The following is a 25,672-nucleotide window of genomic DNA, read 5'->3' as shown; positions in this document are numbered from 1 at the left end:
TTGGAGTAGGTTGTAATTTCATGTGTCGCTACATCTGTGGGGTCATTTTCTACAGCACAATCATCATTGGTGTCTGTTGTCGCGATCCCCTGTGGGTCGATTGTGCATCTGATGTTTGTGTTGTTAGGGTTAAGGTTGAAATCAAGAATTTGCAAAGTAAAATCACGCAATACTATATCAGGCATCAGTTTCCTGCTTCCTCGAGTTATTGTTCGGTTACAGCGTTTTAAAGTAACCGTCAAATTGTTTTGATCTTTATCAATTGAAAAAAAAAACAAACAATAAAGTGGAAAGTCATAAATGATTAATTTAAAAAAGTTTTGTGGCGATTGTTATGCCTGCAAACCAAAAAATGCAAATCAGGATGATCACAATGATTGAATAACTAGCATAGCATGCTAAAACAGCTTTGTTTACAATTGATATTCATCTTTAATGATACTAAGTCATGTATAGAACCATCCTGATTATTTTGCCAAATAAACTTACTGCTCATCAAATGTTACAGGAAAAAAATATTTTAGAGTTATGACGAAATGATTGAAAGAGTACGAAACCATATTTGGCGTGCAATTCATTTGGTGTACAATGTATTCGGTGCACAAAATATTCAGTTTATCGGGTGTACCCTGTACATACCTGCAACATCCACATGAGTCACGTGATTCCTATTTTTAAAAATAAAACCTGACAACGTAATGGAATAATTATTTAATAAAAATGTCTTACGTATTAGCAGAAGCTCAAACACATTCGAAAAAACACAAGGATAATAAGTAGATGTACAAGAAATTGTGAAGCAAGCGTTCAAATGGATAAGCACACAAGCAAACATATGTACAATGACACTTGCGTACGTATTCATGCATACACACGCAAGCATACTGTTATACAAAGACACACACACACACACACACACATACACGACAAACATTGCACCTGTCGGCACTATCGAACAATTGAAATGTACATGAGCTGCCATGGCATCATACACAAACACAAACGTAAATAACATACAATTCATCTGTGCAAAAAGCCAACAACAACACACTCACACACACACACATTCACACACACACATTCACACACACACATTCACACACACACATATACACACACACACAAACACACAACACATACGGGCGAAACAAAATTCCTGTTTGTCAAACAACATTGATTTTGTTATTTTGGATCACATCTGCCAATGCTTCCACTACTACTTATTCTCCAATTAGAGTGCTATTATAACCTCTCAACCAAACTACGTACCGTGGATATGATTTCATCTGCATATCTCACAGTTCACAGTAATATATGCAAATGAAATGAAAAGATAAGCAATATGCATATGCACTATATATATATATATATATATATATATATATATATATATATATATATATATATATATTTATATATATATATATAACACTTCATAGCTCTCAGTGCTACGGAAAATTTATGTCAACTAATATAACAACAAAAATCCTACCAACAACAACTACAATTCTACCGACAACAACAAATGCATCTACGAGAACTACAACAACAACAATCATAAAAATTCAAATGATTGTTCTTTCTGTCGCATTCTATTGCAAACCAAAAAAATCAATTGCTACACATTCGTTGTTGTTGTTGTTGACGCGCGCATGAGCACGTGGGCTAAACTTCACCCACCACACACTATTCACACACAGACAAACATACACACACAACACACACTCACACTACACACAACAACATATACTGATGAAAATATAATTACACGCATTTATATCTATATATATATATATATATAATTATATATATATGCCTGCGTGTATGTGTGTAGGTGTATATGTGTGTGGATCTTTGTATAGGTTAACTAACTCACGCACACACACACTTGTGTTTCGGCGTGGCGTAAGTATCAGCGAGCGTCCACGTTCGTAGACCGACAGTTTATGAAATCGAAAATCAATGACTGCTGGGGAGGCAAACGAACAATTAGTATGATTCACTCGATAAAACAATTATTTGCTCGTTGACATGTAAAACAGTTTCATCGTCGTCATCATCTTTTTTTAATCTTTATCATCTTCATCATCATCTTCATCTTCTTCTTCATCTTTAACATCATCATCAACATCTGCCTCAACGTTGATGTCACCTTCTCAATCAATGTCATCACCATTAATGTTACCATCATTGCAGTCTTCTAGGCAAAGAATGTTTTGATTGGCATGCGTAATAAGCATCACCAACATCATCGTCATCATCTCCATCACCCTCATTTCATCTCGTTCACCATTTGGTTTTAGTCCATTTTTCAATTAAAAATTTTGCTTATTGCGGTATTAAAAATTAAAAAACCAATATATAAAACAAGCTGGATGACGACATCATCACAACTCCGCCATGATCTAACACCATCGATAATAAATATAATTATTCCCTACTCATATCATTTCTCGCATAATATTACAGACAACATCACCGTCATCAACACCAAAATCATCCCCACCACAAACAACAACAACATCGCACATCATTATCACCAACACCAACGTCATCATCACCAACACCAACGTCATCATCATCATCTTCATCATCACCATCATCATCATCATCATCATCATCATCAGTAACCATGTAATGAACCACATCGAGTTAACTGGTGTTGCAACTGTAATTTTACTTGACGATGGACCGGTTGAAACTGGAATAGGTTGCTTTGAGAACTCGCATTCAAATGAGTTTAATCTACCTAGGTAAACGTTTGTTTAGTTAAGTCAGATGTGGAAAATACACCGTTGTTGTTGTTGTTTTGTAGTTCTGTCCACAAGTTTATACATGTACATTGAAGTATTTTGTGGAGCATATTTACATTACTGTTACTTTTTATATTAAATTTTTTAATTTATTTAAATAATTTTATTACTGTGCGAATCGGACAGCTTGCAAGCGGTAGGTTTGTTGCTATTGTTATGTTTTGTGATCTCTATCTTACTGAAATGCATTCAATATTTATTGTTTGACAAAAAATGTTCATGAAAAAATATTTTGATTGACATTTTACATCCAATAAAATCTGATGATCCATATAAATATGAAAGCGAGTTTGTATTCTCTCCTAATGTTCGGACGCACTCGAGTTAGTTGAAGATGTGCGGTGAGATGAACTTCGCAAAGTGCTGCGTCTGGCGTCGTGCGTGGCCCACAGCCGCAACTACATTCCATGCTTACCTGCATTACTTCAAATTTTATTGCAATCATGATTACAATTGTGGAATGAATTTGTTTCTGATATGAGGCATAAGTTGGGTGGAAGTTGTGATGGAAACAATTTCTCACACTTTATAAATTACTTCGAATAATTTTTTTCATATAAATGTAAATATATAAATCTAGACAAAAAATTCCTCTTTACGTTAGTGGTTGCATTTGTAAACAAGCGAAAATGTTTCCATTTATAAAGAGAACTTATGAGAATTTCTTAATGACGTAATAATCAGCAGCAGATGTTCAGAATTTTTTATTTTGTGATCTGAGAACTGGATGGAAGACGTGGAATGGACGTCACCATTTTGGCAGGGACAAAATTAGATTAGTGAATTTGAATTTGAATTGAAAGAAACTTGAAAATTGAATTGAAAATTCAGCAAAAAACAAGTTAATTACTAGGAGACCCGAGACCAAAGTCTGTTAGGTCACGCTTAACATAAGTAACAGAAAATATAATATTAATTACAGAAATAGCAATGGATGTCAATAGTTGCCAATACATCATGAAACGAAAAATGTTTGAGAGAGAACGTGGATAACATTTTTATAGAATTATTTTTGAACTAGGTAAGCTTGACGATGGTGGTTATGTTAGAATGTGTTATAATTTCTTTTATTATTAACGTTGCAACATGATAAATAAACACAACACAGCCCCACAAAAACAACAACAACGCAACTTTCAAATATTCTAACGAACGTTCGTTTCATCACGCACACGCACTCAGACAGATTTCGAATTTGAATATTTATTTTACAATATTTATTCAAATTGTAGACAACAGCGTGTTCAAATTTATCAGCCTCCTCCTCTTCCTCATCACCATCATCATCTCTCCCTCTTCATCATCATCATCATCATCATTATCATCATCATCATTTTAATGTCATCATCATCTCGATCATCCCTTCTACTAATTTTTATCCTACCTATCATCATCGTAACACCATCATCCACCTGCTGTAACACAAACATCATCCTGTTATAATATTCGTTGTCATCAATCACCATCATCAACATCATCGACAATCAACTAATGACTTACTTTAATTCCTGAAGAGACCCTTGAGACCAATGCCCTTCAGTTTCTTCTTCATTTCCAAAATCTTTTCTATCTCCGACTATGTTTAATGAATTCAATGTTCTCATCCAAGTCCATTCCGTATGTCATGTATCCATTTTGTAAGATTTCAAATTTCACGTCTCAGTTTTTTTATTAATACAGTTTTAATTTGGTAAATATGTCCAAAAAGTCTTAGTTTTTTTACTTTTTGTTTTTCAGGTTAGTTTTATTTTGTACTGTCTGCCTCTTGTTGATTCCCAACACTTTCTGTTGCACTCCACTTCAAGCACTTTCAATCCATTTTTATCCATTTTCATCTAGTTGATATCCTACATACATGGTTCTATTTTCTGAAATTTTTAACTCAGTTTCATCGGCTCATTTCCCTTGAGCAAGCGTGGGCAATGGTTAAAAATTGAGTCACATCAACGAAATGATGATCAGTTATTACTTCTCCTTTTTCACGTTAGGTTTCGTATGAGAAACTGAACCCATACCTCCTGAATGATGCACAAGTGCACAAGTGTGTAGTTTTAAATAAGTCCATTAAACAGAAGGGATGAGACTAAGAAAAAAGATGATAACATTTTTGTACGATGGATGGTTGCATTTGTTTTCTTTCAAAAGGTTCACTTTTGCCGGCTTGTGTCAAAGCCGACAAAAGACACATCTATTTTCACTTTTGTCTTGGAATAATTTAAAAATATTAGCATACATGTGCGTGTGTATGTGTTTTTGTGTGTATGTCTTTCTTTGTGTGTGTGTAGTGTGTGTGTGTGTGTGTGCGTGTGTGTACGTGTGTGTGCGTTTCGGAGAGTTACAATGTATGTGTGTTTATTTTTACTATAATGTATGTGTGTTTATTTGTATATGAAATGTTTATTTTTAAAAACAACGTAGCAATTGTTAGTAGTTAGTAACAGTGCATAACAGTTTATAACGCGGGCTGGGTGTTGTACAAGCACGTACGTACAGATATCATCTAAAAACGTTTGAAGTTTTAATTTACTCTAAATTATGGTTACGAAAACAAACGCTTTGTACGCTGTTTGCAGAAACATTAACATTACAATGATAACATTACAACAATAATAACATTACAACAATAATAACATTACAACAATAATAACATTACATTAATAATACAACAATAACATTAAGCAATGATGTGACGACATTAGCAATGTAGCAATTACGTGACATCAGCAATAAAAGTGTATTATTACAAAAAGGGCGGCCGACACAATACTATCATTTGGACTTATCACGAATTGGAAAATGAAATTGTTTAATGGATCTTTTTAGTTCTAATCTAATGACATTTCAAAATAAATTTGTTGTAAGTTTTTTGTGTGAATTTGTTTTTTAAACAATTTTTTTGCAAATATATAAAAAGTTGTTTGGAGTCTTGAATTATCTAAAAGTAAGTAGCTGAAAGTTTGATTATATTTTTTTTATACAGCGATGATATTATTTTTATAATTTAAAATCATTTCGTTGCAATCCAACTTGATGGCATAACAATTTAAGTCACCAAATGATGACGATGATATCACCAAATGTCATCAGATTGATGTGTCTGTTGACATCAGAATGACGTTGTTGTTGTCACCAGAATTAATTGTTGTTGTTGTCACCAGAATTAATTGTTGTTGTTGTCACCAGAATGACGTTGTTGTTGTTGTTGTTGTTGTTATCACCACCAGAATGACGTTGTTGTTGTCGTCAGAAGAATGATGTTGTAGTTGTCATTGGAATGAACACGCGCACTGCATGAAGACTTTCAAATTGATCATTATTAACAGCAACAGGAAATAATGTTATGCTTTTTATTATTTTTATTATTATTATTATTATTATCATTATTGCACTATGCTATTATTATTATTACTATTATATTTTTTATTAATACAGTTGGTCTGTTTAGTTGTTGTCATATTAAAATATCTTCATATTTGTATACAGATACAGAGGTGATGTAATGTTGGATATAAATTTGATGACAACCGCGGAAAATAATTTAAGAGGTCAGATTGTGAATGTTTTTTTTTGAATTTTTAAAGATTGTTGCTTTGATTGAATGTTGCAATCCAACGAAACATCACTACTAATATTAATCGTTTGACGTCGTTTCAAAAATTCTCTTTCCCATAGTGGTAATATTATTATTGGTTTCAACTTCAACAACAACGAAACTTTATTCATAATACAACCCTATAACTTAAAAAATGTTTGGATATAGAGTAACAGTACATTTAGTTTCAAACGCTGCTGCTAAAATTCAAATAAAGTTTTTGAAAAAAAAATTTAAATTGGAACCGTCAAAGCAAGCTTCTGAATTTGAAAGACATTTTGATATTTGTTTTGGGGATAAACGTGGTGATGTTCATGATTTATTCATTGGTGAAAAGTTAACCTCTTACCCATGTTGGCAGTCTTACTTGAGGAATTCCAAAGTTTTAATGTTGATTGGACATAAACGTATGATACTAGCATGTGATATTTAATGCGTTCAAATCTCTAATTCTATAAGACAGTACCGTAACACATTTTTTCATTCAGAGTTTTTTTGTAATCATCATTATCATCATCAACAACAACATCATCAAGAACACCAACATCATCAACAAAAACATCAACAACAACATCATCATTATCATTATCATCATCGTTTTAATGTTAGACTACTTGCACAAACAAAAACCATCTTTCGTTCAACCAGTTTTTGCTCTTTCAAACCGTTGATTCTTTCTTTCTTACTTCACAAACTAACGTTCAGGTTTCTTTTCCGCCATGTTGTCTATCATAACCAGGACCATTGTTATCATAGTCATCATCATCATCCTCATCATCGTCCTCATCATCATCATAGTCATCATCCTCATCCTCATCATCGTCCTCATCATCATCATAGTCATCATCATCATCCTCATCATCATCATAGTCATCATCATCATCCTCATCATCATCATAGTCATCATCATCATCCTCATCATCGTCGACGTCATCCATCAACGTCGTCATCATCTTCATTATCATCCTTCTCCTCCTCATCATCATCGTCATCATTACCATTATGAAAATCATTCTCATTATCATCATCCTTATCATCTAGCATTACAACTGACACCATCATTGTCGTCATCATCATTTTAATGTATCAGTTCACACCATAATTTGATGATGCTCGTTATTACATTACATTACATTAAACCACGTATTGCTAAATTTAGGTGTTGGTGTCTTTTGTCTCTCACTAATATGTTATTTTCAACAATAATTGTCATTCAAGCCAATGATATCCATCTACCTACCTAATTTTTTTTGCATTATTATTTATGTAAAGCACATTGCCCCAAAACATCAATATTGCAATTAGATGTGTGTGTGTGTGTGTATGTGTGTTTGTATGTGCGTGTGTGTGTTTGAATGTGCGTGTGAGTTTGCTTTTGTGCGCGTGCGTGCATGTTTGTAAAGTTATTCGTTTGCTCCTATTTAAACATTATCTTGGATGTTGTTTACAGCATGCATTGATCAAATAATAACAATAAAGTAAGTAAATAATGCCTATGTGAGTAATGAATGAACCTTATTACGAAGATGAAGTATGATTGAAAAATGAAGGGCCGTTTTAAGGACAGAACTATATAGAATAAAGAAACAAGATAGAAAATAATTAAGGATGGAGAGATACAAAGAGAAAAAGAGAGAGAGAGAAAGGGAAAGAGAGAGAGGAGAGTGAGAAGGAGAGAGAGAAAGAGTGATGATATGAAACAATTTGCCTGCCCGGCAAGCACATAATTACATTTAATCGTCTTCGTTATTATTGTTGCTGTTTATCCATGTGAACCCGTCATAATTGTTGTACGCCTGTGTGTGTGTGTGTTTTGTGCGTGTGTGAGTGTGTATGTGTGTTACACGTACATATATTTAATTTTTTCATACTTAAACGTGCATATGTGTTTATGAATTTATTTTCTATGAGTATTACGAATTCGAAGAATTCACCGTTCATAACAATTGTTTGCATGCGACTGTTGCAAAAGGTTGCATATATATATATATATATATATATATATATATATATATATATATATATATATATTGTACGTACTTACCTGGATGTATTTATGTTGAATCATGTATATGAATGAATATAAACACGTACCTGCATATATAAACAATACAGTCTCATTTTAAATATCTCTCTTTCTCTCTCTCTCTCTTTCTCTCTCTCTTTGTATTGTATATATGTATATATGGATTGATCAGCAAACAAACAAAATGAACGAATGAACGACTTCGATCCATTGTGACACTGTCATGCATGCATTTATTCAGTTGCTACGTGCTTTGGCCAGCTTATAATAATCCTATCTATCTCAGCAAGTATTGTAATTGTATTGTATACATGTTTACATCTACTCTACGTTCACACTGTGTTCCTGCTACTGTTGTTTATAGTTATTTAGTATGTTATTAAATTAAATGTACAAGTGTCAGTTAAGTGCAATTTGAATAAATATTCTATGATCTTTTAAAATGATTGTTTAACTTTAACTAACTAAAAAACTAAAAAAGCTATCATTCATTTCTAATTCCTTTTTTATACTATAGGGTTAATTAGAATTGACTGATCGTTGAAACTGATCAATTATATTCTGGTGTATGTATCGCTACATAAAAACTATTCCAACAAGTTAGTTATTTTAAATTTCCATTCGATATAATAATGAAAAATGGGCTGTTTGTAATACCATGATATTTTTTGTCGTCAGATACAACAACACTGTATGTATAAGGCTTCATAATTTGTATTAAATGTTATATATATATATATATATATATATATATATATATATATATAATGTGTGTGTGTGTGTGTGTATGTGTGCATAAATAACAGATACGTTATAGGATGTATGAAACTTTTAATTATTCATTAATTTCTCTGCTCTGTAGGAGTGTAAAAACATTTATAACTAACATACGCGGGCGTTTTTAGAGTACAAAATGTTTTATGTACAATAAGTTTTATGTTTTTAAAATATAAAAGTTTTTTTATCATTTGATGTGCATGTGAAGTTAACGAATGTTAAGCAGCATCTTTGATCTGTTTCTTTTATGCTGTCAATTGGGATCCTACATACTCCACGGCTGATCTTTTTAACGTGTCACTCGTTACTTTTTTGTGTGCTGTAGATTCGTTTTGTCTTTCAAGCCGCTCAACTACGCAAGCACAATGTTTCTTCTGTCAATCATAGATGCCCAGAATGTGTTTGATACTGTACGAATCTGAGATGAATCTCTCCAACGGTCGCATAATTAATTTTTAATTCTTGTAAGTAAATTTAAAACTATTAGAATTGTAGAATTCACTTTGTATTGCTTTTTGTTTTCATTTTCTTCAATCATAAACACAGTTACACGCACAGCAGTTATATCTGGAACAACAAACCTGGTTTAATGATAGGAAAGTTACATGAACTACCACACGAAATAAATAAATAAATAGCACATAATTTTAAACCACCAAAATAAAAATGCTGCAACCTGGAGCTATTTTGTTGAACGCTCCATTTGATCAGCTCTACAACAACAACAACAACAGCAACAATGTTGTTGATGTCACGCCGAAGTTTTTCAGCAGTCCTGGCAACAACAATTTGGGCCATTACGGAGTTGGCGTTGGCATCAACCATCCAGCCTTTCCGTTAAATGTGCAACAAGTTCAGCCCATTCAGCAGCTTCAGACTCCACTGAGTCCCGTAGAAATGTTGAAAAACCAGCAACTTCAACAACAACATTATCAACAGCAACAAATTCAACCTCAACAATTGTTTTTTGTTGCTAACAGCAGTCAGTGTGCTGGTGTTAGGTTGAATGCACTACCTCAAGATTCTGATGACATTCCATCGAATTTTACTTTCTTGCAGCAAAATATTATTCCGCTGCAGCAGCAGCAACAACAGCAACAGCTGCAGCTACAACGTTTACAACAACAGCAACTACAACAGATTCAATTACACGAACAATTGAAGCAACAAACGGCGATGCAATACCAGACAACATTTACTGTTCAACAAACTTCCTCCCTCTCCCCGTCACCATCATCTCTCTCCTACATAACATCGACACAGACCAAAAAGGCATTTGTTTATATTCATAAAAAAATATATATTTGGAAAAATGATTTAACGTGAATAGATGTTCTAATTCTTTATTATTTCATTTAATTATTTTATTTTATTTCATAAAATTTTCATAAAAACAGAGAATCAAAGACAATCAACTGGTCGATGAAAACCTCTACAATGGGGAATCAACAACCATCGATAACAAAAAGGTTTCTTTTCTGCCGTTTCCAAAAATAACTGATTGCTCGTCGGCTTGTCTGTTTGCTTGTTATGTGTTACTTGCATTTTAGTTGGGTAACTTTTTTGGTTTAACGTTTTACCGAACTTTTAGAAAGTTAAAGCATTTTACAATTTTTAATGTAATATTATTTTTTTGAATAATCAATCCTTATTGACTGAAAAGTTCATTCAAAATTTTTTATATTTCGCCGTAACATGATAAAATTGCTTTTAAAAATTTAATCAGTAATTTAAATAACATTCAAATTTCAATTTTTCAACAAGTGAATTTTGTTCAACCCAATACAGCCGAAGCTAGAAATCAACTTTTCTAACGTGACAACGACCACAACAAATGTAGCAGCTGTTACAGCAGCAGCAACAACAGCATCAAAACTAACAACAACCTCAGGACAACCGGCTGACACAAACGTGAACCATCCCAACAAAATTCTCCTCTGCAAGAACCTTCCCCAGAACGTGACCGAGAATGATGTCATTCAGCTGTGCATTCCGTTTGGGAGCATCAATCAAATACAGCTGATCAAACACCAACAGCAGGTCATTTTGGTGATATTCATACATTATATTAAGTCACATAGGGCTAAATTTTAACAATATTTTTACTGTTACTTTCAAATTTTAACATTAACACACAACCTCATCTGCAACGTCAACCAGGCCTTCATTGAAATGACCCAACTGACCAGCGCCACAAATCTCGTGAACTTCTACTCGCAAAGGTCACCCATGATCCGAGGTCACGTGATACGTTTCAATTACTCAAGTCAGGAACGTTTTTCAATGACATCTCCGGGCCAGGTGAACCACAATGGAAAACATTTCAAACTTTCAAAATTTTCATCCTAATTCTTTTTTCTCAATTTATATTTATTTTTCTGTTTTCTATTATTTCAGTAAAAACAAATTTCTAATTGAATGAAACTCACTGCTTATAAGGTAAAAATGAAAAGTATTTATTATTTACAGAAACTGGCAAACGACAGCTCAAAAAATGACAACGTCATTAACAACAGCAACAACAGCAACAATAACATTACAAAACTTGATGACAGCACTTCTAACTACAGCAGTCACTTGTCATTGATGTCTGCACGTTCATTGGAGGTCAACAATAACGTCAAGGCCGTCCTGAAGGTCACCATAGAAAATGTTTTGTATGCAGTGACAGTGGATGAAATTAAACAGGTAATTTCATTGAGTTATGTAGTGTGTGTTTGTGTGTGAGAGTGTTTGTGTTTGTGTAATGTGTGTGTGCGTATGCGTGTGTGTGTGCGTGTGTGTGCGTGCGTGCGTCCGTGATTGCATATCACATACGATCTTTTATTGATATAGTGTAGAAGAATTATATTAATAATTAATGTCTTGAACGCCGTTAAGAAATTACATTAACTTGGTAATAAGATGAAAATGACTGAACAAAAATCCCAAAAACAGTTGTTCTCCCAATTTGGACAGATCTTGAAAATTGTCACATTCAACAACCTGAGTATGTTCTCTTCATTTCACCTAAACTTTTAATTTCTAATTAATTTTTGTTGCACGTTTCATTTCCATTTGACTTAATAAAAATAAGAAATTCAAATTTCTTGTAACTGGATGAATATGTGCCAAGATGTGATTTAAGTTTGCCTATTCACATGCACCAACATGAAAACTTAGTTGATAATTCTGACTAAATACATTTTAAAATTTGGTCTTGTGCAATAATTTTTATGAAATTTTAATCAGTTTAGTAAAAAAACATTTAATTATTTATTATTAATGGGACAGATAAGTGGAAAGTGATTGAATCATTTAAATACGTTCTTATACCTACACGTTCCACCTGCTTTAGTTTATTGAAATAATATTTTATGAACGTTTTTGTATGAATGCCTCTCGACATGCCGTCCCAATCAACCAACAATCCAGGTGAATGTCAACTCTTGATCCAATATGCAACCAAATTACAAGCGCAAAAAGCAAAGATGGTATGTTTCCAGTTATTCGAAGTGTTTAAAAAGATTAAAAAAATTTACTTGAAATACTTTGAAATTGTTCTTAACAGAAATAATTAAATTGCCAGATGTTGGACGGACATTCAATGTTCCCAGGCTGCAACAAACTGAAAGTTGAGTATTCCAGCCTATCTGACATAGATCACAACCTCTCATACTCGCAACAAAACTCAAGAATGTTGGAGTCCAACTCACAACCATTATCGTACGTACAAACATCTATCGATCTGGACACATTAATTCAGCAGCAGCAGCAGCAACAACAACAACAATTGCAGTTACAATCACTTCAACACCTACAGTTGCAGCAACAACATTCTCAGCAACAGTCTCAGCAACAGTTCAGCATTGTTGCCCCTTCAACGGCGTTAATACAAGCACCTGCCACCCAAGTTGCTGAAATGGGTTTGAATTTGAATTTGATTTATTTCCAGATCAAATCAATTCATTTATTCATTTCTATCATTTTTGACAAACTCAACCAAAATTTTTTGGTCTATTTCATTTAGATGTAAATTTCCATTCATATTTGTCATTTATTATTCATTTATAATTTTTAAATGTTGTTATGTTTGGTGGATTTTAAAAAACAATATTTGTTAAATTATTTATATGCAGCCTATATATGGCACCTGCAACCAAAAACAAAATTTTTCACTTGAGGTATTTATTTAAAATTTTTTTTTGTTTCAGTACCAGTGGCGACATTTGACCCATCCTACCTGACTACTGCATACGGCCCTCCACTCATAACATACAACCCAACCAATCAGCTCATTTCTAAACAATGTTCGCATATTTTACTTTTTTCTTCATTTCTGTTAAAATTGTAATGGTAGTGCTTTAATATTTTATTCGTTTGAAAAAAAAATTCTTTCACACTTGGATTTAAAAATTTTTGTTAGTGTCATGGACTTTTACAAAATCGACTTCAAATATGAAAGTTGATTCATTGAAAAAATGAAATTGAGAATAGAACGAAACGAAACGAACGACACACACACACACACACACACACACACACCACACACACACACACACACACACACACACACACACTTGACGAAACGAACCACACAGTTTACAGCACAGGCGCAAGAGCAGGTGGTAGCGTCATACTGGCGGCAACTTCGACTGCACTGCTCAACGTGGGCCACGTTGTTCTCGTCTCCAACCTCGACGAGGAGGTTCGTTTCACATGCGACCGAATACCACTCCTCCTCTATTTTAACTGTCAACAATGTATTTCACTCGTGCAGCGGATTTTTAGTTTTCACATTTTTAACAAATTAAAAACAGTCTAAACTGGACACAAAGAACATGCCAGAGCTAGACTCTTTATATTTTTAATAGCTTTTTAATTTGTATTTGTTATTTGAATTAAACTTCACTTAAAAAAATTTCACTAGAAAATGTTTCACAATTTCTTGCATCATTTTCATTGAGACGACTTTTCAAAATCTAATTTCCACACAGATAATTTCCCGTGTACAAAATTTCATTCGTTGTTTATTTTTTTCATTATTAAATCCTATTTTCACATTATTTTCAACCTTTCAGAAAGTCAATCCAGATGCTCTTTTCACATTGTTCGGTTTGTAACCTGCTTTATAACTCTTTTCTCATTTACCAGTTGTATGTGTTTTACGATACATGTGATGTTACTGTATCTATTGTGTAACACAAATTTCATTGAAGATTTAAAATGTTTCAAAATGATTTAAAATAACTAGAAGTGATATTAAGTGATCGAAATATAAAGTTGCTTCAACTCGGCTCATGTTGTTGTTGTCATATGATCTGATTCAGTTTCATATTTCTTATTCTTCCGATTTGTAAAATTTTATTATAATTCACCCTTGTATAATTCACCCTTTTATAATTCACCCTTGTATAATTCACCCTTTTATAATTCACCCTTTTATAATTCACCCTTGTATAATTCACCCTTGTATAATTCGCCCTTCTCATTTGTTTCATCGCATCCCATTATGCATACATATTTGTAAACTGATTAAGATTGCTGATGAATCCGTTATATAAGAGATGTTCTAACTTATTGAAGTTTTGGCCTAGATTTGTCACCCCAAGATGTTTCATCACTAAGTCAACTACAAATATGTTTTCATTTCTTGTTTTTATCGTAACTTTGGTTGTCATCCTTTTCATTCCTGTTATCATTAATGTTATGTTCATTTTTTTCATCATCACCTTCATAATCGTTGTCATTATCATCATTATCATAACATCATCGCTGATACATCATGCTGACGTCACCATCGTGATATCGTCATCATCATCATGACATATCATCATGACCATCATGACATCATCACCCTCACCATCATGATTACATCGTCGTCATCATTACACCATCATCTCATCATCTCCCAGGAGTGTATGGTGATGTGATAAAAGTGAAGATAATGTTCAACAAGAAGGACACAGCGCTCATCCAGTTCAATGATCCCATGCAAGCTCAGACAGGTCCAATTATAATTATTGTTATTTATTTAATTTATTTTAATTAAAAATTTAATTGAAATATTTTAATTCAATACCTGGATGTTATTGTGGATGATGTACCATTCGACGTTATACAATGCAATGTTGTTAGGTTACCAATAAATAATTTCTTAAGTTACTATTTTGAGCATCGTATATTTGCATTTTTGGAATTCAACAATTGTTAGTTCAGCAATAAATTAATTAAGTAAGCAGATGTATGTCAGCAATAACATTTAATAAACAACATCATATGTGATGACGCATTTGCAGCCATGTTGAATCTGGACAAGTTGAAGTTGTGGGGCAAGGTGATAAAAGTCACTCCGTCCAAGCACACCATCGTTCAAATGCCAAAGGATGGACAGTTTGTTAGTCATTCTATAGTTCAATTTCTAGGGCTTTTAAAATGGTGACTCGTTAATTATTGATGTGATAAATAATGGAGAAGATGATAATGAGAGTGTTAGTAGAACATGAACAATCACATTAATGACGACCGCACCCCTCCTTCCACCCAGGACATCAACCTGACGAAGGATTACACCAACTCCACACTTCATCGCTTCAAGAAGCCCAACAGCAAGAACTACAACAACATCTTCCCGCCAGCTGCCACCCTCCACCTCTCGAACATTCCGTAATAATTTTTTTGAATCAATTTAATTTCAGTTTCAATTAATTTTTTGTAATCAATTTAATTTTCAATTCTTTATCAATATTTTGTAATTTTATGGTCTATGCCTGACAACTTGTATTGTTTTTCATTGGTTCTTGCTAATATAACATAGTTCCGACAGACTCCTGATGACGTCATAGTTGTTAAGAAGGATGCATGTTAGTGTTGCAAATGAAACGTAACGAAACTGGACTCGGTGTCAAAATTTTTAATAAAATTAGTGCAATAAAACTGACCAGAGTAGAACTTTAAAAAAGTATCCAGTCTGACCATTCATAAAGAGTTTTGACGATGTTTATACGTCGGGCCTCATTGTTCTGTTCGGTTTCTATCTTTAATCTGTTCGCAGCTGTTTGCGCGTTTTTGTATTATTTATAAGGAAGGATTCACTCCCCTTGGTTTTTTTTTTATTTCATCCTGCATCACTATTCTCATCACCGTATCATCATCATTTCAATCACTGTTATCACCGTTAGTGATCAGACCTCTTGCAACATACAGGTCCACAAGTAAGGAGACACTGGTGGCCTTGTTCAGCAAGCATGGAACGGTCGTCGGCTTCAAGTTCTTCACGTAAGTTCTTCAAGTCGCCTCACCTCACTATGGCCCCATTTTTTATTCATCGCGGTTTTTGTTGCACAGCCAACAACTCGAGTAAAATAAGATATACATCATTCCAATCAGCATCATCATTATCATCATCGCCATCGGCACCATCATTATCAACATCAGCATCATCATCAATATAATCCACATCATCAATATTATCATCATCACCGTTAACATCATCATTAGTATCAACATCAACATCATCACCACAACTACCACCACCACCACAACAACCACAGAAACGTCGTGTCGGCCAACAAGGACTGCAAGATGGCGCTCATGCAGATGAGTTCCATCGAGGAAGCTGCTTGGCCCTCATTGTAAGTTTTGATGATGATGGTGGTGGTTGTGATGACGATGGCGATGATGATGATGATGATGGCGATGATGATGGCGATGATGATGATGATGATGATGATGATGGCGATGATGATGATGATGATGATGGCGATGATGATGATGATGACAACCAAGACTATGACGATGATGTGGATGACGACAATGATGATATATACGATATTGGTGGTAATATAGCGGTAATGCTGGCTATAATAATGATGGTGATGACGACGACGACGATGTTGATGTTGATGATGATGATGATGATAAGGATGGGAGAGTGACTACGATTCGATCTGCAATAAATATGGATAATGTTTCGAAAAGGAGATAACCTTAAAATAACGAACTAAATCAAAAGCGGCTGACGATCGAAATTGCGCATCATTATCAATAATTTATCAATTCCTAAAAACACTACCATCTCACCGATGAAAGATCGTAAATCGTAACTACTTCCGCCAAGAAGAAATCATCGGTCACGTGCGTTACGACTGACTACAGCATCATTGTATCACATTACATTTCATACATATTTGTATGATATGTATGACATATATATATATATATCTATATAAGTATATATATATATATATGTGTGTGTGTGTGCATGTTTGTGAGTGCGTGTGTGCGTGTGTGTGCGCGCGCATGTGTGTGTAGTAGATGTGTGTTTATTTTTTCGTGTTAATTTTTCATTATCTATTACACTATGATTACTATGATGCATCATTGAACCATACGGTATGGGCATCAGTAAATTTTTAGTGATCTAATGGTTAGTTTTTCCTCATTAGCCAAAATTTTATTGATTTCAAAATAGACACACCTATCCAAATCATGAGAACAACAAACACCCATTCACACGTACGGGCATGTAATATGCATATCTCCCTATATGAGTTATATATATAGAGTCATAAGTTTACATTATCCAGTCATCAATACATTTAATGTCTGAATGTATGTATCGTACAATGCATTCAAACATACAAAGTCATGCAGTCACACCACACAGACGCACAGAATTACGCACAGACACAAATAAACACAGAAACTCACCCATATATACAAGAAACAAACAGAATCCCACAGGGAGAAAAAGAGAGAGAGGGAGAGAAAGAGAGAGAGAGATAGCAATCAATTGATAGATGAACTGGTGGTCAGACCTAGCCAGCGTCTGCCAGCCATCAATCAGAGCACTATAAAATATTACTCGCCATGTTTTTACAATCATCAATCATATCTTGTTAGCGTTAACACAAACTTGTGTTGTACTCATGACGAGAGTTTACATCAATTCCTGTCACAAAACTTCAACCTCCAAAAAAAAATATTTTACATGAATTTGATACAAAAACAACTTAGCTTGCGTGAAAGAATGTAATTAGTTTTTTATAAAATTGCACTAAAAAGTTAAAGACACTCATATTTTATAAAAATAGTAGATATAGATAATTATAAACAATTTATCTATATGCTTATCAAAGGCTTCAAAAGCTGTTGCCACGTACCTACCGGCAAAAGTTTATATATATATATATATATATATATATATATGTGTGTGTGTGTGTGTGTGTGTGTGTGAGTGTGTGTGTGTGTGTTGTGTGTGTAATAGCATAATAGCATTTATGTTGATATAAAACACACGCATATAAACAAACACACGAAAAAATAACAATCCTAGAATTAATGTAGCGCTAATATAGGAGGAGCATGTATCTCGATCCATCCATTCATCCTCCATGTATCTCAACGCAGCATCCTTCATCCAGCAAATAAATCAAACCAGTCGAAAAATGTCTGAACGATAAAAACATAGGCGCTACATAAGTCTCATCGACATCATCTCTCTCCTTCGTACTATTTTTTCATCAACCTTAAATATCTCTGTTGCTATTTCTTGTGTGTGTGTGTGTGCGTGTGTGATCACTCGAGAAACAATTAGAGATCTGCTGGGTGAATATGAAGTACGTGTGCAGGTGTTCGTGCGTTACACGGAAACACTCACATACACACAACGTAGGTACATGCACTTCTGAAGTCAGCACACTTGAAAAGATGCCGTACTAATTCAGCAACTCAATTTTAATATAATAAAGTACCATATTTATGTGTGTGCTTGTGTGGTGTGTGTGTTATATACTCTATCTATATACGTAAACGCTGGTGATTAAGCGTTTAAGTGTGGCTGGCAGTACCAGTCGAAGCGACGTTGAGCCACCTATAAAGAAAGAGGATGACTGAACGTCTTTCATCTGAACTGAACATCGTGTGTTGTAATTTTGTCTTGCTCATACATCCATACGTACTTTTATTCATTTTCACTTATGCAGATTAACTTTTTTATAATTTTATGTTAGATAATTTTATGATAGATGTGAACTTATTAGTCTTGACTTGCGTTCATAATTTGTCATGATTATCATCAATGACACCGTCGTTTTCAATTTCAACGTTATTATCACAACTTGTAACTGTAACCCGCACATTCACTCATTCACTCACTCACTGACCACATGATTTGCAGGCCATGCACAACTACCAGCTGGCCGAGACCACTCATCTTAGAGTTTCTTTCTCTAAATCGTCAGTCGTTCCTGTCCAGAACACCAGCCCGTCATCACTATCGTCATCACCATCATCGTCATCTGCATCATCGTCATCATCAACAACAACCACAACATCATCTTCCACGGAGATATCTCCACCATCATCATCTGCAACATCACTATCATCATCGACATCATTAGCAATATCATCATCATCATCATCCTCACCAGTGGCTACAACATCATCATCATCATCAACAACATTCTTTGATAATAAATCACAAGTGCCTGCCTCACTTTCATTGCCTTCATCGTCATCACCATCACCTTCATCATACTCATTAACGAGTAAGCTATCAACCAGCCTTGTCTGTGATATAAACAACAATTATGACAACAGCTACAACAACAATTGCAACAACAACCAAAGCAACAGTTGCAACAACAGTTGCGATATCAATAAAGACAGCAGTTAAAACAACAACTATAACAACAGTTTAAAAGACACGACAACAACAATTAAGACGTCAATTACAATAACATTTTTGGCAATGATGACAATAACATAGTGGCTACAACGCAACCACAACTAACATTCCATACCAACATCCACGTTAAGCTGAACAACAAATATTCATTTATAAGTGTCTTTAATAGTTTGTAGCTGCTACAACAACAACAACTACAACAACAACAGCAATAACATTAGTTTGTAATCATCATCATCATCACTTCATCATCATCATCATCCTTAAAATACAATACTATACGTTGTTTATTTAGAAGACAAATATTAATCATCAGTGCCACCACTACCATCATCGTCATAATTTCCAAGTAAAAACTTGCAGTTGGATCGGGAAATGTCTTTCCACCACCAAACCATCCAAAATTAATTTAAATATTAATTTCTAGAGATGGCAGAATGTGTGTGTTATTTTATCATTTTTTCGACTTTCCATACTTCAGATTATTGTTTTAAGCCTGATAAGTGATGTCTATACATACAACATCCACTAACAACAATGATGTAACATTTATAAGGTTATTTTTAGAAGGTATGCTATTTTTAGAACGCAAGGCTATTTTTAGAATGTGTATATTTATTTTTTATGAAGCACGTTTGGCCAGTTATTATAATGTAGATCTTACGATATTTTTCCGCCTTCCTTCAAATGTGATCACCCGCGCTTTTAACTGGTAATTTTAATTAATACTATTTTGACGTCTGCTAATTTGTGTAATTTTTTACGATTACACACAAATAATTTTTTTGCATGGTTTTGCCACGTGATTCCATTGAATGGCTTTGTTGAATTTTAAAAACCTATCTTGTTTTATGGTTTACCTTAAATTATACTGCCTCAATTTTGTTGCACGATTTTGCAAAATGATTCAGTAAATGGTTGTGGTCAATTCGGAAGATGGGTTGTTATATTTTCTTAGACAATTTATTGCTTCAATTCTTTTTAATATTATGAGCTAATTATTATTTGCTACCAACATTTGTAGAGTTGTATAGTTAATAACATTCATTCAGTGTTTTGTTTGTTTGTATTTTTATTCTTAAATTCGTTTCAAACATTTTTTAGCAAAATTTTAAATGAGAAATTTTTAAAAATTGTAGATAATTTGACTTTAAATATGAATAATACAAAAATAGAGATTTGTTTATTAAAGTTTCTTTGTTAGAATATTTAAAAAGGGTTCATTCTTTTCATGTCATTGTAACTTAAACTTGTTTCCTCTGCAATTAGAACAATCATAGATGGTGAAGATGATCTCGCGATGATATGGTAATGTGATGACGTGGTAGTGTGATGATTTGGTAATGTGGTAATGTGTTAGTGTGTTGATATGGTGATGTGTATCAAAGGGAAACCAGTCTCGTCATTATGACTTCAACAGCCAGCAGGTCACACAAGCTCACTCAACAAATGAGTCAACATCAACCTCAAACACAACCAACAACACATTTAAAGCACACATCAACCGCCACACTGCACATTGAAACAGCATCCACGCAACAAGCGATGCAACTTTAACATACCGTTTGCACAACAACATATTTTCATACAACAACATACAACATATTTTCTAGAAAATTCTATCCGGTAGTTAACAGTTACTCGGTGCAATTATCGAGTTTGAAGAAATAAAATTTTGTAAAATGAAAGCTCACAATAATTACGACGTGTTTATAATCTGAAATTCGGTAGGTAACACGAGCCAGTTATTTTTAATATGTACATCTACTGCATTCATTCATTCATCCATTCATTCACTCAACCATCTATTCATCCATTTATCCGCTTACATCCATCAGATCGATCCCTCCATACCCATCTTGCTACTTCAACCTTTCATCTCATTGGTTCTCCCTTCTTTGTTGCCGTGTGTCACTGTGTGTGTGCGTGCGTATGTGTGTGTGTACGTGCGTGTGGGTGTGCGTGTGCATATGTGTGTGTGTGCTCGTGTAAGAAATTAAATTGTCGGTTGTCGTTGCTAGTGTCGCGTGGTTTTTAATTTTCATAAAATCTTTATATTCAAACATTTGAAATGTTACATATACTTTCATTTGAAACGTTACAATGTTAAATGTAATGTTACAAACATTTACATTTGTAATGTTAACTTTACAATTACAGTTAACTAATGTTACGTTACAATGAAACGAAATTTAGTTGACTTAAAAATTATGGCGCTGATTTTCGACTCACAAATTCATCAACACAGATTTTCATCTGACAGACGCGTGACACATATGTAGATAAACACACATACATTTTTTCCACTCTCTTCCTCTCTCTCTTTCTTCTCTCTCTCTCTCTCTCTCTCTCTCTCTCTCTCTCTCTCTCTCTCTCTCTCTATCTACCTTTCTTTCTCTCTCTCTTTTTCTTTCTATATATACGTGCATGTGTGTGTGCATGTGTGTTGTGTTTGTGTTTTGTGTGTGAGTTAGTTGTGTGTGTTGAATTAAGTGCTTTGCTTATGTGTATTATTAATACGCTGGGAGTATGTTACATTAAAATGGAAATTGAAATAAGTAAGACATATATTGTCGTTACGAATGTGGTGACAAACTGAGCTGAAAATAATTAGATGAATAAATGAAGCGATTAAATGAATTGCACGACTCGTGGTCCTCTTCAATCATAGGAGCATTAAGAAGGGTCATAGGCGACTATGTGGGTTGTTGTTTGTTTGTTTGGTTGGCTGTTTCGGTGTTTGCCTGTCTGTCTGTTTTTTATTCATTTATTCGTTTATTCGTTTGTTCGTTCGTTCGTTCTTTTGATGTTTGTTTTGTTTTGTTGTTTTCAATCTATTAAAAAAGAAACACTGAAAAAAACTTTAAATTTTGGAACTGAAAATTGGTTTCAAAATACAAACCTTCTGTGCCACGCCGTTGATGGCACGCCTGCATTCCAGTGCACAGCGCAACAAATACAATTCCTATTTTGAAAAATTGTTTCTCATCTGGCTGGTGGAAAAGAAAACAAGAAAGTGTAAAGCAAATGTAAAGTCTAAACCTGCGAATAATATAAAATAAATTAAAAATATATATCCTAAAATGTATTATAATCCAATGAATGTCATAGAGTACAGATTGAAACGTCACCAGGGCGTTGTAAACCTCGCGTGAAGCTCTCCGGCGTAACTTGCTCGGCAAAAAAGATGCATCATTATCCATCATCAAGCAACAGCCTTCACATACACACGCATACATGTACACACACACACACGCACGAATGTATTTTACACACGGACACGTGTTTGCACCGCACGCACATTTACATACATACAGACGCACGCACACGTTGCTAGCACACACATATGCAGAATATCAGAAAAGAAGAGCAAAGATGTGAAACATGGCAGATTGGTTGAATGAGGTGATGATTGCTTCTAATTTAACACTGTAATTTGATGCCAAAATATTTCTCCACTGTGTGTTATTGTGTTCCTGTGTGTGTGTGTGTGTGCGTGCGTGCGCCTGTGTGAGTGTGCACGTGCGTGTGTGTGTACATGCTGAGTACATTTGCATTTTTTATGTGTGATCAAATGTGTTCTTACACGTGGATGTATGCGTTCACTGATGGGTCGATGTTGTAATGTGTGCATTAGATGTTATTTTCATGTGGTGTGTCCGGAACAGAATGGAAATCAGTGTCAACAGAGAATAAGAATGATATTTTTAACTGGTCTACAGTTTTCATTGAGCTTGCTTCATGTTGATGTGCGGTCACCTGTTCAATAAAAAATATTTTGTCTTCTAATAAGAGGTTGCATGTACTTCTTTAAGAGGGTGCACAAAAAGTTTTTTCAGGTTCACATAGATTCATTTGGATGAATTCAGCAGACGTTTAACAAAAAATTAACATTTTTTAATGTTGTTTAGTCAGTCTATTCACTATTCTTTGGGAAAAATCGTTTGAAACAATTTTCAATTAAATGCTCTCTGCTAAATATTATTTACTCATTTCTGTTTTCCGACATTTGATTATCGTTTAATTATTTAAAAACATTTTCACACGGGTTAGTATTCACGCATGTTGATAAATGTGCGCGCGCGCATGTGTGTGTGTGTGTGTGCATGTGTGTGTGTGTGTGCGTGCGCGTGTGTGCATATTTTTTTCATTAATTTGTGTAAAACGTAGAATTGTGAAGTACAAAATTTTAAGGTCAGCGTCCATTAACTTAATTGTAGAAAAGAGTTCTGATGAAAAATCCTACTAAAAACCACAATCGTTTGGGTCTGGAGGGTCTTCTAGTCATCAGGCTCGTCATCTCATTTGTCCTTTTAACGTTGTCGTTGTCATCATCATCATCATCATCACCATCATCATCGTTGTTGTCATCATCATTATTATTATTGCTATAATTATTATTATTATCATCATCGTCAGCAATTATCATCAATCATCAACATCATTGTCCTTACCGTCGTAATCATCATCATCATCATCATCATCATCCTCTTTCTTCTCCTCCTCATCATCATCCTCGTCACTGTCATCACCCTCTTCTTCATCATCAGCTTTTGATCGTCATCATCATCCCCTTCATCACCATCATCATTATCACCATCATCAGCTCTGTGGGTGTTGGTCAAGATGAATTAAATCATCAAATAGAAATGTGGCCAATGAAACATTGATGAGTTTGTTGATGGAGAGAATATGGATGGAGGGAGGAAGGCGTTCACAGATGGACTAAAGGAGGGATGAATGGATGGATGGATTAATTAATAGATGAATGTATGAATGAATGGATGAATAGATGAATGAATAAATGGATAGATAGACGAATTGATGGATAAATAGAGGCTTTTAAAAATTGACTGAAAAAACATTGTTTGAGTAGTTAGATTGATAAATAAATGGCCAATTGTTAGTATTATTTTAAATTAAGATAAAGGATAAATATCTAAACGAATATTTTACTTAATATGACAGCAGTAAACTTTCATACAAGTAAGTTATAGGAGATAAGACAAAGTCGTAGGACAATAAGTAGATTTTCTGTGATTGTTGCACAGACATTTGATTCATCATTTATAAATAAGTTAACACAAAACTGACTGCTAGAAGAATAACTGGGTGCAGATCAATTTTTAAAATAATATTCATCCTATTAAAGTGTTTTGTATACGTGATTTTATACGTTCATTTTTATGTGAACCTAGTAAGACGGTGGCCGCGAGTTTAATCAAACGAAGCTTAAACCCAAACTAAGGACACGATAGCAGTAACAAAAAACGAAATTGGGGTGTACCTACAACACGACGAAACCCATAACGGCAACACTCAACCGTAATGGACCAATGAGCGTGCAACTGACTAAACAAGAAACATTGCTTCATTCCTACACAAAATACCTACAAGTGTGTGTGTGTATGTATGTGTGTGTTTGTGTGTACGTGCGTGTGCGTGCGTGTTTGTGTGTGTGTGTGTGCAATTTTATCAACTTTGCGGCATAATATTCGAAATAAAATATTTATAAATAAATGAAAAAAAATCAATTTTGCTATTTAATATATGTTATTTTAATAATTATAATAATTATTATTAATAAATATTTAAATTAAGTTTGGTGAGCGACTGCAGCCAATTTTTTTTTTTAGGAGAAAACCTTCCATTCTTCAAAATAACTCCAATAAATTAAAAATGATTAAACATGAATGCAGGCGCAGGCAGATAGTGGGGCAATAAAAATCATAATGACGACTTTTTATTGCTTCTCTATTATGTTTTGTTGTTTATGGCTGTTAAATCATTTATGT

The 25,672-nt window shown here is 34.0% G+C and overlaps 2 protein-coding genes across 2 annotated transcripts; both read left to right on the top strand.

The window, feature by feature from the left end:
* Positions 1 to 9,874: 9,874 nt before the first annotated feature.
* HELRODRAFT_162440 (hypothetical protein) lies at positions 9,875 to 12,229 on the top strand (the record flags this gene model as incomplete). The annotated part of the gene is made up of 6 exons (XM_009024642.1): positions 9,875 to 10,486; positions 10,606 to 10,677; positions 10,997 to 11,248; positions 11,369 to 11,509; positions 11,678 to 11,896; positions 12,146 to 12,229. 6 exons carry the CDS (start codon positions 9,875 to 9,877, stop codon positions 12,227 to 12,229), a joined length of 1,380 nt encoding a protein of 459 aa, XP_009022890.1.
* A 365-nt stretch (positions 12,230 to 12,594) lies between these two features.
* On the top strand, positions 12,595 to 19,660 carry HELRODRAFT_162439 (hypothetical protein; the record flags this gene model as incomplete). The annotated part of the gene is made up of 12 exons (XM_009024641.1): positions 12,595 to 12,681; positions 12,777 to 13,113; positions 13,789 to 13,895; positions 14,269 to 14,302; positions 15,103 to 15,195; positions 15,487 to 15,584; positions 15,735 to 15,853; positions 16,394 to 16,465; positions 16,741 to 16,821; positions 18,660 to 18,807; positions 19,368 to 19,426; positions 19,621 to 19,660. 12 exons carry the CDS (start codon positions 12,595 to 12,597, stop codon positions 19,658 to 19,660), a joined length of 1,275 nt encoding a protein of 424 aa, XP_009022889.1.
* Between the last annotated feature and the right edge of the window lie 6,012 nt (positions 19,661 to 25,672).

Source organism: Helobdella robusta (genome assembly GCF_000326865.2).
Source record: "Helobdella robusta unplaced genomic scaffold HELROscaffold_4, whole genome shotgun sequence".
In the NCBI taxonomy this organism is placed as follows: Eukaryota; Metazoa; Annelida; class Clitellata; order Rhynchobdellida; family Glossiphoniidae; genus Helobdella; species Helobdella robusta.
The sequence above is the reverse complement of the archived record's forward strand: the minus strand, read 5'-3'. Positions and strand labels throughout refer to the sequence as shown.